This window comes from Lagopus muta, chromosome 16 (assembly GCF_023343835.1).
Source record: "Lagopus muta isolate bLagMut1 chromosome 16, bLagMut1 primary, whole genome shotgun sequence".
NCBI classification, from domain to species: Eukaryota; Metazoa; Chordata; class Aves; order Galliformes; family Phasianidae; genus Lagopus; species Lagopus muta.
The window spans coordinates 8311829-8325701 of record NC_064448.1 but is presented as its reverse complement, the minus strand read 5'-3'; the positions used below and the strand labels follow the sequence as shown (position 1 = coordinate 8325701).

Genomic DNA, 13873 nt, shown 5'->3' with positions numbered 1-13873 from the left:
GGTGAAGAAATTCTCATAGTCTGGGAATGGAGAATTTTTGGATCAAAAATGAGTGAGAGAACATGCCCTGAAGGACAGCTCTCATGCCTCACCTCTTTCTTGGCTGTCTTGTGTTCCGGATAGTCATTCATCAGCATGGGTACTGGTACTGCAATAATGTAACAAGTTTTACCTGAAAATTTTAAAGCACTTTCCAGTGCCTAAAAAGGGCTTAAATGAAAGCTTTCTCACTCTTTCAGAAGCCATGATACAGTCCTGAGCATCTTGTCCAAACTGTTAGTCGTAGATCCTCCTTCAACAACGGCACATCTCTCCCTAGTGGGTGTCAGAGCCAGCCATGTGGCACTGTGCACCCTCATGCCTCACTGTGCTGCTGCGTGCAGGGACTGCTGTCAGCTCCCCTCTACCCTCCCTTAAGCAGCAGAAGAAAAAGTGAGTTTTCTACTGAAGTTCAGTTCTCATGAAGATAGGGTGGAAGGGTCTGAGTGGGGCACATGGCTCAAAGTAGGTTGTTTGCAGTAAGAAGCCTGTACAATGAAGATGTTGCTCTGTAACTCATGGATGTGTTCAGCCAGCAGCCATAGCAGCTCTCTGCTATTTCAGGCCTGTTTGGCTACTGCTTTAGTGTGCTGTTTTCACAGCTCATTCCCTCCTGAGCCCTCTATGACTTGTGATAACATTTTATTTTATTTTGTCTCATCCTGATTCACTGACTGTATGTATTCACACAAAGTATTATCTGGCAATACTTTCTCCTAGACTGTGCTGTTATTTGGCCACTGGGATCCAGGTGGGTGCACCCAGGGTGTCACAGGTAGGAATAGGATAAGTAACAAGAATAAGGGATAAAAGTAACAAGAGGACTCCAAAGCAAAAAACATTCTTGTGCACTCTGTAACAGAAGGCAGCGTGTTTCAGCATGAATATCAAAGTTATCAGCGGTTATTTCATTCCAAATCTCCTTGTTTTTCTCTAAAGCATACTTTCATAATTTAGTTTTAAGTACATTCTTAGCCCTTAAGAGTCTGAAGAGAAGTGATAAGAGGCACAGTTCTTTGGAGTGAAAAGAGATGCATATGTTGTAACAAATCAGTCTAACAAGCCAGGCCCCTGCTGCAACCTGTCTGTGGAGCCATGAAGCAGTCCTTTGGTGTGATGGGTCTTGGGTGTGCAGCTGGAGCGGCCTGCATGGATTTCTGCAGCCATGAGCAGCACCAGTGGCCAGTGATATCTGAGTAGGAAGAGGCGTTTTGTAATTGTGAATGTCCAAGAGAAATGTAGAAATTGGGAGGGATTTTATGCACTTGTGTTTATGTGTATTTACATATATCTGTACATATATACATGCAAGCAAATTTAATTTTCAAGTGACTCCATGTTATAATCTTGAAGTGTTTCTTTACCTGCCTAGCTTTTGTATTTGGTATTTAATTGTCTGCAACAAGAGAGTGGAGCTGTTCTTTGGCAGACAACGAGGTCTTTTGCAGATGTTGCTCCATTTAGCAAACAGGTTCTCTAGGCAAGAAAGGCATTCTGAAAAATTAGACTTCCTCATTTTGACTTATTCAGAGTGAAATTCTGCTATTGAAATTAAAAAAAAAAAACAAACCCATAACAGTGACTCACAGCAATTATATAATGTATTTCCTGGTTAGGCTGCCAAATTGAAAGTCTGTGGTGCAAACCCCATCACTTTGAATTTTCAAGTTACTTTTCAGACTGTGCCTTCGTAGGAAACAGTGGTGAAGGTAGCTAGCCTTGTGTGTTTGTATGTGTTCTGATGCCCTTTCAAGTGCTTCTAGCCACATTTACCTTGGAGTGATCAACCAGAAAATGCTGGTGCTTCCCCTGGTCTATCTTCTTTCAATCTCTTCCCGGGTTAATTGCAGGAAGTGCGGGGGGATCACAGCCCTGCCTGCTCCCTTTCTTCTCAGCACTGAGCTGTGGCTGCAGCCTGGGGGCTGGGGAAAAAGCACCCACAGAAGGGAGTAGTACAGAAGCCTTGCTAGGAGTAGGAAGAACATATATTGATATGAAGACAGCATGCTTTGTTTAAATCAACAGGTCTGAGACAAGAAACAGCATGTCTTCAAAAAGAAAAAGGGTAGTAATAGAAAAGCACTCTGTAATAGCAGGTGAAGAAGCCTGGTGAAGCAAGCCAACACTTCCTGAAATTGAGGACATTCAGGGAAATGAGACATGCAATTATTTTTGCCAGTCTCAAGCACTCAAAAACCATAAGGCAGGCATCCCTTTGAAAACAGATGAAGTTGACTCAAAATTCACGTGATAGGATTTTTCATCAGTTTTTTACTCAGTGAGTTGGAGCAAAACCAGAGACTTCCAATGGAAGTGAAATTTTACTCAGAAAGACTTGTTGCCTTAAAAAATAAAAAAGTGGAGAAAGATTTTTGAGCTGTTGGCATACTTTGTTATGTTTAAACAACAGTGATTTCAGAACTGTGACAGAAATGGTCTCCTTTGTGATCTCTTTTCTCAGCTACTAAAACTGTTCAGAATTAACATAACAGTAAAAAAAAAGGAATTTGGAAATTTTAATTTTAATCCAAACCAATATTTTTCTTAGGTGAATAATTTTAGATATACACGGAATTATTGTGGAAAAGGGCTGTTTGTGGGAGGACAGTTTCTCCTTGTGATTTTTTTTCTTAATTGCATTACTGAATTAACAAGCTTAATAGTTATATAGGACTTGGGTGACTCTTGAAATAAGAGCCCAAAAAGGTTGGGTTTTTTTGTTTGCTTGCTTAAACTGAAGCAATATGTGCTTATCTCTGATACTTTATTAGAGTTTAGCTTGTATGAGTGTGGCGAGCTACTCCAGTGCTGGGCTAAAGAAAAGGTACATTTCAGAAGGCCAACAGTGAGATTTTGAGGTGGAGTGATGTATGTATAGAAGAGCAGTGATGAGTGATGTAAGCAAGCATAGCTGGAGAGCATTGCACTTCATTTTTCATTTCAGATGTGTTTTGTCCATTGCCTATCTTATCAAAAAGTTTTTCTGCTGTTCCTTTTGTTCTAATTCATACCCTGAGATACTCAGTGCTAGTGAATAATGTACTTATGCATCCCCACCCACAGATGCTGTTCTACTGCAAGTTGTCTTATTTTTTGTGTCTGCAATGGGCTGGGCAATGATAAAACCAGACATCACTACTGCTTTTATTGTCCGATTATAGCAGCAAAAGGTATCTCTCAGGAGTATCAACAGCCCGAGGCACACTGCCCTGCAGGTCACCTTGAAAGGATGTCTTGTCATCAGGACTGTACTGTCAGTCTTGTACATAAGCATTAATGCCAACTCAGGTTTAACTTTGTGTCTGTTCAGCCTTTCCTGCATACATCTACCAGCTGTACTCGTGAATGAGCTAAGATTCATCATGAAAGAGAAAACAGTGTAGTGGTTTTCGCCTGCTGAAGCATTTTTGAGTTCTTGAAGTGTGAGGAATAAAGGATCTATTATAGATAGAGAGAAGGCTCCAAACAGCGTGAGAAGGAATGCACTGACAGAAGAAACAAAAGTAGCTTCCCTGGAATACAAGGGTGGATGTAGCCAAAATCTTCAGTGTGGGAGATTCCCTTTGTTGTACTACCTGGAAGGTGACAGTGAGGTAGTAATGTTTTCCCTGCTTATGAATAATTTGGTTTTTTGTATGTGAGAGCAGGATGAAACAGGGAATGCAATTATTCAAAGTGTAAAACTTAATTCCCAGAGAAAATTAATGAGGCATAGTGGGTGCTTTTGAAAATCTGACCCAAGGAAAAAGGAACCATCAACAACGAATCTTATAGTACTTCTTATCTTCTTAGCAAAGGTAGACAAACATGTAGGATTGGGACTTTTTTTGTTGTCTGTTTTTGTTTTTTTGTTTCTCTGAATCAGAGGGAATGAGGAAGATGGCATCTCACTGTTTTGCAGCTACATTTTGGTAATTCACTCTGAAACAAAGTGGAAAATCAGACTTTTTTATGATGAGAAGCACTGGGGTTGTAAAGTTGAAGCTTTCTGCTTAGTCATCTGCACTTTTTTTTTTTTTTTAAGAATAAAGGTGAAAGCAGTTGTTCAAATAATGAAAACCAGATAAAGTCATGGAAGCAAGACAAAAAGGCAACTCTTGTAATTAGGCTGAAGTATGTCTCTAGTCCTTCTCTTTCCAACAAAGCCAACGCTGAGGGCTTGGCTTGTACCAGTCCTGCCTTGGGCTCTGTGCTGGCACATACATATGTTTGGGAAGATTTAGTGTTTGAGCTTGTATTTGGCCGCTACCCAGATCAGTAAAAATTGAGATCATCACATCGGGTTGTTTCAGGGAGAATCATTTCTAGATTTGCTTCTCCCCTTGTGAAAAAACTTTTAAGTATCTTATCTTTCCCAGTGTAGGATCAGAGTTTTTCCTAAGGGCAGGAGTTTGTTGTGGAGTAACCACACCACCATGGTGGTTACCTGTTTCAACCTTTCAAAAGATAATCCATCAGGCTGCTATCTGGTTCTCAGCACGATCAGCACCCAGAGGGCCTTGCTGACTCAGTCTCCACGCTGGTTATGCTTTGGTGTTGCATTTACTCCTATCTTTGAGTGCTGTGCTGGAAAGCCCTGGGATTGCTCACTGTATTGATCTTCAGCTCATGCTTGATGGTCTTGAGCTGGGGACTGGCACCACTGCCTTCAGAACTTCATTGTAAAAGAAAGTGTGATTTGTAAATTATCCCGACACCTTCACCAAAAAATTGAAACTTTGAAATGTTTAATTTGGCATTCCTATCTTCAGAATGATGGAAAATGGTTTTCTTTTTTATTCATAAACATCACTAAAGAGAAAAGTCTCTGTTCTTGGCAGAGGTTTGTGGGCCAACTCTAAGGGCAAAATACTGCTTTTTGAGTAGGGGATTCTAATGGAAAAGCTGAGCATCAAATTCACACAAGGTTCTTCTTAATTATAGAAGCCAAAAGCTCTTCCAGATGTCTGTCAGCCCAGCTTGCTAGATGCTGCCATCACTGGTTTTAATAAAAGCTCATATTCAGCAAATTTACTACTGATTTACTGTATATTACTTTAGCCAGAAAATGTTTTTGCTCTAAAAAGCAAACAAAGACCTGATATTTTCGTCAGCTGTGCTCCAGCATGTCATTTATTACGCTAAATCCTATCCAGGATCCATTACTTTATTAAAGATTTTCAGTTGATTGCCATCATTAAAACCGGAATTTCGGGAACTCCTGTGTAGAAGTACGTAAGCAAGAAATACATATCAACAAATCGGTAATGGTGCATGCAGAACAGGCAAAGCCACTCACAGAGCAAACACGTACATGACATGCACAGCCAGACAGGATTTTCTGTGGAGAGCTACCCGTTTGTACATGCAGCTAATGCGTGCTCTAAAGAAAAATGGGAGCTGAGAGGGGGGAAAAGAGAAAGAAAGGAAAATGTTAAAAAAACAAGTGAGCCTTTGCATTCAAAAGTGAACAGAACAAAACCAAGAGAGTAGCTAATGAAATCTCTGAACAATGATGTAATTAATGTGCATTAATCATTATAAAATATCATTTCCCTTTTAACATCTGCTTCCATTCACTTGGCAACAGTCTGGTCAGTGTCATGAATGATGGGGTTTGAGATTGTGTTGAAGGGCACGTGTTATCTGAGAAACAATGTAGAACATCCCTAGCTTGACAGGATTTGGGATGGCAGTGCTTTTCCTCCTGTCAGGTAACAGTGTTAAGGAAATAAAGAAAAAATTAGACATTGTTTACAGTGGAAAAGAAAACCCAATATAAAATGTAACCCTGCTTTTTCAGCAGTGCAAGCAAAAATTTAATTTTGGTGCCAAAGGATTTGAAGAAAGTAATTTCCCCGTGAAAACGGAATTTTAGGAACCGTAGTTGCTTGAAGGAGCAAGCAACTCGTTCCTGCCTCTAGAGAAATGAGGACCACCACATCCTTCCTGACTCCTTTCTCTCTTGCAGCCTGGCTGTGCAGTCAAAAGAGAGAGATTAACCATTTTAGGAGAAAATCTCCTTTTCCTCTGGCATAGGCAAAGTGTGCAGAAGGGCTGCAGCCATTTCTTATTGCCTGTCAGCCTGGCTTGAAGCTGCCTGCAGATCAGACTCACATGTGCTTCAGTGAAGTCCCTGCCTGCACTTGTTCCACTGCTGTTAGGACTGAGTAGAATTTCTGACGGGCTGTGTTTTGTTTAGGATTAGGTGAGGGGAGTCCTGAATTCCTGCTTTAGCTCTGCTATTAGGCTGCGTCTTAGGATGGTATTTTTAAAGCTGGGGACTGTTTTTGTGTCCTTGTTCAAATCTAAAGCCTCATTGCATTTTCATACATTTGGTAACATGGACAGTGGTTGCAGGTGTCCCCTTTGCATCTGCATTCATACTTCTGTCTTGCTTAATCTTAGTGTCTGCATCTGCAGAGCTTACAGGACATATCTGAAGGTGAAGCACTTTGAAGTCCTCTGGCAACAAAGATCCAGCTATAAAGCACCACTGTTTTTAAGCTAATATAGGGGACAGCAATTAGGGAGTAGAGATCCTGAGTACTGCATTTCTACCCAGTTTCATTCACCACTGACTTCAGATCTCCTTCATGGCATGTAATCAGGCAGCCCTGAACAACCTCTGGATTTGATGCTGCACTGATGGCAAAAATGCATATGCCCACATGGGCTTCTAAGGGAGGTAGACAGAGAGTGTCCAGACTCTGTTTGGAGAAAGGCAGGGGCTGTGCACGTTGTTCATGGCTATGCCACTGTGATTGGAGAAATTCAGATAAAATGATGCAATTTGTTCTGTTTCTTAAAGGTGGTAGTTAGTCATAGGTGAGTATTAAAAGAGAAAAACTAAGACAAATGTCCTTGCTTCTCACAGAGCTGCCTAGGTCAGTACTGCGGAAGCCTAATGTCAGGAATTCAGATTTCTATGCTGCTGTCCTTAATGCAGTGACACCTCGGGTGTGCTGTGCAGTATATGCTGTGTGCTGCTTCTGGGCTGTTGCTGTGCCACCTGCTGCCTTTAGGGACCAGCTCAGCGATGCCCCTGCCTGAGGACCAGGTGTGCAGCTCCTTGTGCAGGCATGTCTGGCGCTGACAGAAAGGGCAGTCCATGCAGGCTGCTGCCAGGCACCTCACGTTTCTCACCTCCATATCCCCTCTCTTCCATTTACTCCCCCTACTCCAATAGCACAGTTCTGCTTCTGGGGACCTGTTTGATGTGGCTCTGAAATGTGAAAAGAACATTGCACTTTCAAACCCTTTTCTTTTCGTCATTTGTTTAGGACTTGACCAAAAAGCTGTGCTGGTATTCTGGTGTAGTCTTAGAAAATTCAGATAAGTTTCTATAGCATAGTGTGTGGGGCTGTTTGCTTTTGTTTGTTTTTTAGAAAAAAGAAAGAAAACTAGCAAGTGTAGCTTTAGATTTCCTTTGGTTGGTGAATCTTTATAGTTTTATCTGCAGTCACTGGCTGCTTAGGGAACAGGGGTACAACAGTGTGGGAGTAAATATGCTTAGGAAAGCTGCCTTGCTTAAACACTGTCTTCAGGTATCTGACAGAGCTCACAGTTTCCTTACTGTGCTCACGTAGATGTCTTTACCCAACCTTGCAAACATATGCATACACATCTTAATGACTGGTCTTGGTGCCCATCTAAAACATTAAACACTTGAAGGGGAACAAGCAGCTCTATTTTAAGCAGGTTCCTTTGAAGCCCCTTTCTGAAAAGCCAGGCAGATGGAGTTGGGCATGTTTATTGAAAGTTGAGGAATTTGTACGAATAGACATATTCATGTTGTGTGTAAGATATGAAATAACAATTTATTCACTCTTTTGTCTGAACTGTTTGTGTGATGTGTAGTGTAGGCCTTCATTGCCTAAACACAATCATATCCAGTAGGTACCAGGATTAGCCCAAACACCTGAACCTCTCCTGTCACCAGTACTAACCTTCTTAGTATTTTGTAAGAATACACAGTGCTGCTTACCGCCCTCAGCTTCTTTTTCAGCTCTTAGTCTGTTCTGGAGGCTCATTAGATGCTGGTGTGTAAATCCTTGTGCTGGTAGCATGGAAGAGATAAGGAAATTTAATTTTTGGGTGGCAAAATCCAGGAAGAAAGGGAAAGCATTAATCAGGGGGGTGTAATCTCCAAGGAAACAAGTACCTCATTTCAATTCAGCATTTACCTTTGATGAAAACTTTACTGAATGTTATTATGTGGAATTTATATGAAGCCTGGGTTTAGGTAACCAACTTTAATATTTATACTCTTAGGGAAAAAAACCTGAATCATTAGTAAGCATGCATAATTAATGAATAAATTATATTTTTCCTTTGTTTTCCTTTAGGTATAAGGAAATGCTAGATCTAGTGATATCACCCAGCCTGACTGTAAATAGAGAGTGCCCTGACAGACTGAAGCTTAACCTTACTAACATTTATGCCACGGCTCCAGATGACATAGAAGGTAGGCTACTTCTTTTGTTTACTGCTTATTTGCTTTGGCATTATGTGTATGTATATAAAATAAGGGAGATGGCCACACACAGGGCTTCTGCTTCTAACAGTTAGTTCTATTGCATAGTGAGCAATTGGGGTTTTTGTTTGAGAATATTTGTAGTCACTCCAGTTGTGGCTGAACCCTTCAAAAATAATTTGAATGCAAACAGAGTTGAAATGTTTTACATAAACAGAGATCTGTGTATTGTGGGTGTAAACATATGCACACACTTGTAGATCTGTTCACTGGAATAAGTGCAAGTATAAAACGTGTTTTGTGTAGGGCTGGTACTTTTGGTTTAGACCCTACTAGAGCCCCGGCCCCAGGGATGGCTGTACTACTGCTTGTGGAGTGTGGCTCCCAGGGGCTCCCAGGCCCAACAGCACACTGTGTAGCCAAAAAATATTTTGCCAAAGCAGCCCTGTGCCCCAGTTTGTATCACTCTGAGATCATTGCTGTCATCTCCAAATGGTTTGTCCTGCTGATGTCTGGTCTGAAGTTTCACATTTGGCAGGTACGAAGGATAAATTCTGTCAGTGGTTGAAGCTCTGATGGAAATCTATCTGTCCTTCTCCTCTTCCTCCTCTTCCTTCCCCCCATCATACTGTTTAAGAGAAGGAAACAGAAGAATGTTAAATCTGCTAAAAAAATTATTGGCAAGTGATGCAGCTGAACTAGTTCTTGCTAGTACAATCCCAGCTATTGTTTGCTGCGGTCAGAATCTGTCAGCCTTCCTGTTGGAGGGGAGTTAGCAAAAGGCACTGACTATTATGTAGTGGTAGTATGTTTAACCCTTAATTTATAGACTCTTAAAAGCCAAGGAGAAGTTTTGCTTGACTGTATGCTAAGGCATTAGAAATAGTGTGATTAAAACACAAACATCAGGATTACCTATTTACAGGAGCAGTCAAAGGGATAACAATCTAAAGGAAACATCCTTTTAAACATATGTGTTTGCAGAAAAGATTAGTGCTAGAAATGATTTTAAAATACATCATTTTGTAAACGCCTTGGTGCAGGAACTGTTTTTTATATTGTGCAATGTAAATATAAGCCAACAGAGCACCTGTACCACAAAACGCCAATATGCCAGTGACAGCTCATGTTGATAAGTTTCTTACAGAAATATTACTTTTGATTTTTGTTTTACAGGTTGATCCCTTGTTATGCCATAATTATGTTCCTTTAATTGAAAATACCTCTTGTTAATTTGGTGAACAGGAAAATACTTGTGTTTTTGTCAGTCCATACTGCCTGAGCTCTTAGTGCAATGAATGCAGATGAATATATGCACCATATTACACATAGTTTTAATTTTAGCAACTGTAGTTGCAGTGTCAGATGTGTACTTCATCGTGTCAATGGATCTTAGGAAATCTGCAACTATATCACTATAACTTTCAAACACACATTCTGCCTGTAGCTCTACACATTTGGGTAGGAGCAAACAGCTTTAACCTGTACTTTTGACAGTGAGAGTGCAGTATACTGCATACTCGTACACAGTGAATCCCTGTTTGCTATTTATTCTGTGTTTACCAGTTTCAAAACTAAAAGAAAAAGTAATCTGAAATACAGTATTTTTTAAGTAGAAAAGCCATTAATCTTGTGCTCTAACTGCCCTTCTGTTTTTCAAATATGGAATATGAATGAAATGAATTAAAATGCTAATACATGTATGTATTTCTCTAATACAATTCTGTTGGGTGATAAGGGACAGATTGATAGAAATTGTATAGTTTTTGTTTTAAGAATCTAAAAATCTAATTGCCTAAACAATTTTCTTTCAGGTAAGTCAAAGCAATCTTTTCATTGCGAGTATCAAGGTGAGTCAGGTAAGCTTGTCTTTGGGTTTAAAAGCGGTCTTTTTTTCTATACCTGCTATTCCTGTACCTGTATATGTGTTTGTATATGTATATGCATTTATATAACACAGTCCTTTACTTTGCTTTACTCTGATATATATATACATATTTTAAATAAAATATCTGCCTCTTGCTGTGGAAATAGGTTTGTATTAGCCACATTCTAAAGGAACAAGGGCAGGGGTGCTGCTGGGCTTTAGTTTTGTCAGGTTTTTCTGGAATGTAAGAGCATAGAGAATTCTTTATGGCTTTGTTCCAGTCACTGCCCACAGAGTGAGGTGGGGTGATAGGGTTCACAGTTCTTGCCCTTGCAGCTGATGTGCCGTCCTCCTGCCTGAGCTTCCTCTGTGAATGGATTGGTGTGCAGAGCAGGTAGTGCAGAGGGCCCTGGAAGAAGACCCAAGGGGACTGTGGATGTGATCCTTATCATTCTGTAGGGTTTTGGGGATCAGCCTGAGGGAGAGCTCTTGCGGAACTGGGGAACAGCTTGGGAGAAGTGGGATCAGAAAAGCCAGGCTTGAATTTGTTGTGCAGATGGGTACAATAAGAAGGGTATGGGACAGAATAGTACTTCAGGGAAGTGAGAGCAAAGAGGGGGTGATAAAAGTGTATTTTATCACAGTGGCTGTATTGGGATGAGTTTTTGTTTTTAATACCCAGCAAGGAGAAGAGGGTGAAGCAGGCATCCAGCATGGTTCTAGGAAAGACATTACAGTTCAGCACATAGGCTTGTGAGCAGATGAGGTCTGTTTGCAGCACAGATAGATGTACTCGAGTTACATTTTTCCCTTAGCAGCAGCAGAGTGTAGTCATTCCCAGCTCACTCTGAAATGTATTCCCCTGGTCATCAGTGCCTTTATTGCCAAAGCCATTTTTCCTAAAGTAACTCAGTGCTGCAGTAACATTTCTGATCTGTTCTAACCAAAAGTGTAGTTATTAAACACTACAGTTATCCCAGAGAAGAGAGAAAGGAGTACATGATATTCTTTTAAATTTTGTTAATTATCTCTGAAGATGGCTAGGTTCATGACAAAAGGGTCTCCTTTTTGAAGGAAGTGTGTGTTCTAGGTATTTTAATCTTTTAAGGAAATACAATTGTTTCTTATAAAATGCAGCTCTTTTTGCACTGTTGTTATTAGATATAGGAGACAATATACAAATTAACATTCTAAAAAAAATTATTGTAATTCGTTTGTTGTTGTTGCTGTTAAGACTCATGTACCTCCATAGGGGTTTTTCCGTTTATTTGCTCTCATAAGTCAGCAAGGATGAAAACAGACTTTCAATACAAATTACTTTTTGAAAAAATATATCAGATTGAATACCTCTCTTAAAAAATATATTAGTGGTATTGTTGTGTTATGATGTAGAATGATAAAGCCATGCAAAATATTGTGAAAAAAGAGTTGCTGAAGAAAGAACATTTATAAAAGAGTGTTAAAACGGAAGGAATGAATATTTCATATTCAAGCAGTCAAATCATATTGGAAATTCTCTGCAGATTTATGGCATAACAAGTTACTCAGACCCATAGGACTATTTGCATTTATTTAGACCTTACATATATTTGCATATTTCATTAAATAAACCACACTTTAAATGTTTAATTTGCCAACTTACAAACTGCTGAACAAACGAAGTGATTCTGTTTTGAAAACTTTGAACTGAGGATAACGCATCTGTAGCATGGTGGCTATGTCCATGACGATGCATGGGACAGCACTGTGGATGTTTCCTGCCTGGTGATGGCAATGTGCAGCACTGGGGACGCTGCAGGACTCTGCCTTTCCACTCAGCCTGTGCTCCTGTTTTGGAGAGATCTGCCCAACGTTGGGTATTATTTCCTATCGCATGTAACAAATTGCATGATAAATGTGGAGGGTGGTGGTGCTACAGTCAGCAGAGAATGGGATGGTTGATGTTCTTCTCCCTGGAGAAACTGCATGCAATTAGTCTGATGTGCTGATTGATACAGACAGCAGATAGAGAGGCTGGGTGTGCAGTGCCTAATATCATTATTAATAATTGTGAAGGTGTGTTGGCATTTATACTGCTGTAATAACACTGACTCCAACCAGGGTCAGAGAATCACAAATTGAACGGCATAATGATGGCAATCTGCGTAATACTTATGGTGGCATTTAAATGCAGTATTTTCAGTACAATTTGCAGGGAACTTACAGGTTTTAATTTAGATTATTTTAATGCTTAATTGCTTAATGCAAATGCTTAATTGCTAAAATATGCTTATATAATTGCTAAAATATGCTTAATTAAGCATAAATATTTCTCCAGATAAAAATGGGGCACTTTTTTTTTTGCTGGTGTTGCAGGACTGTTTGATACATTGGCAAGCATCTTGCACATTTTACTTGTTTGATATATTTTCTACTGGTTTCATTTACTGTTTTTGATTATTGCCAAGTCAGTAAGGTAGATTATAGTTAATGCAAAAAATCAGGGCTGATAATTAAAAGTGATAAACTTCTTTATTTTGTTTGTCTTTGCATGTTTTAGCATTTTATTATTTTCAAGAAAGTGAGTCACAGTTTAGGACAGTGTCAAAAAAAGTCAAATCAATGTAGTTATCACTGTAGTTGCCTTTATAGCTTTTAATGTATGATTCATCCTACCAAAGCCCAACTTCATGATTCACATCAGTTGTATGAGAAGAAGAAAATAGCAACTCAGTACATCAGTAGTACCATCAGTTAAATAAAATTGTATTTATTTGTTGTTAAGTATATAATAGCTTTATCTTTTTCATCTCTTTGGAGATTCACTCCAAAACAGTATCTCCTAAATTACTCCTAATTGTTTTTCTCAAACCAGCAATTGTAAAAACAGTGGTATCATCTTGGCTGTAGAAATGAACATCATGAAACTCTAAGACCCTTTAATTTTGTTTTCCAGGCAACAGCAAAGCAGCACCACAGTGTCCTCTCCATCTCTACTCAACAAAGTGAGTGTTCCTGCCAAGTGCTGTCATTTAAAAACCATATTTTGCAAAACAGACGTCTTATGTGGACTTCTGTCACCTTAAAAAGCACTTGTCTTAAGCCTATCCACCTGTTCCTCTGTATGTCTCAGGCTCAGTGAAGAAATAGTCCCTAATCTTGCTAAATACGGAATGAAAGTTTCGAGGTACCATGTGCTGTACGTTTGTACCCGTGGGAATCCAAACATTATCACTTTGAATGTTGCTTTGTTTATTAGTGATCAAGAGGAATACATAAAAATGCCAGAGGTTTCTCATGATGTGTTGTTTGGCAAACTCAAAATGAAACACAATAATCAGAGTATTGAGGTTTTTCTAACCTGCACGTATTTTGCACTGCCCTAAATTTCCTATGCATGTAGGCACCTTAATCTTAATAATTTATATCAGGAGCTATGCACTAAAAGAAACTTTTGCCCCAGCCTAGTAAATTCTGAGCTCCCAAAATATTCACCATCACAGTTGGATTGTGCTTTATCAAAATATCTAGAA

General features: G+C 39.6%; 1 protein-coding gene across 7 annotated transcripts in view; it reads left to right on the top strand.

Moving 5' to 3' along the window:
• EYA2 (EYA transcriptional coactivator and phosphatase 2) overlaps positions 1 to 13873 on the top strand; it is a 90110-nt gene that overhangs the window by 28664 nt on the left and 47573 nt on the right. For all 7 annotated transcript variants that reach the window (XM_048963112.1, XM_048963108.1, XM_048963110.1 and 4 more), the window contains exons 2-3: positions 8367 to 8485; positions 13297 to 13345. In XM_048963112.1, the coding sequence (XP_048819069.1) occupies positions 8377 to 8485; positions 13297 to 13345 (158 nt within the window). In that variant the 5' untranslated portion in view covers positions 8367 to 8376. The remainder of the gene's footprint in view (positions 1 to 8366; positions 8486 to 13296; positions 13346 to 13873) is intronic.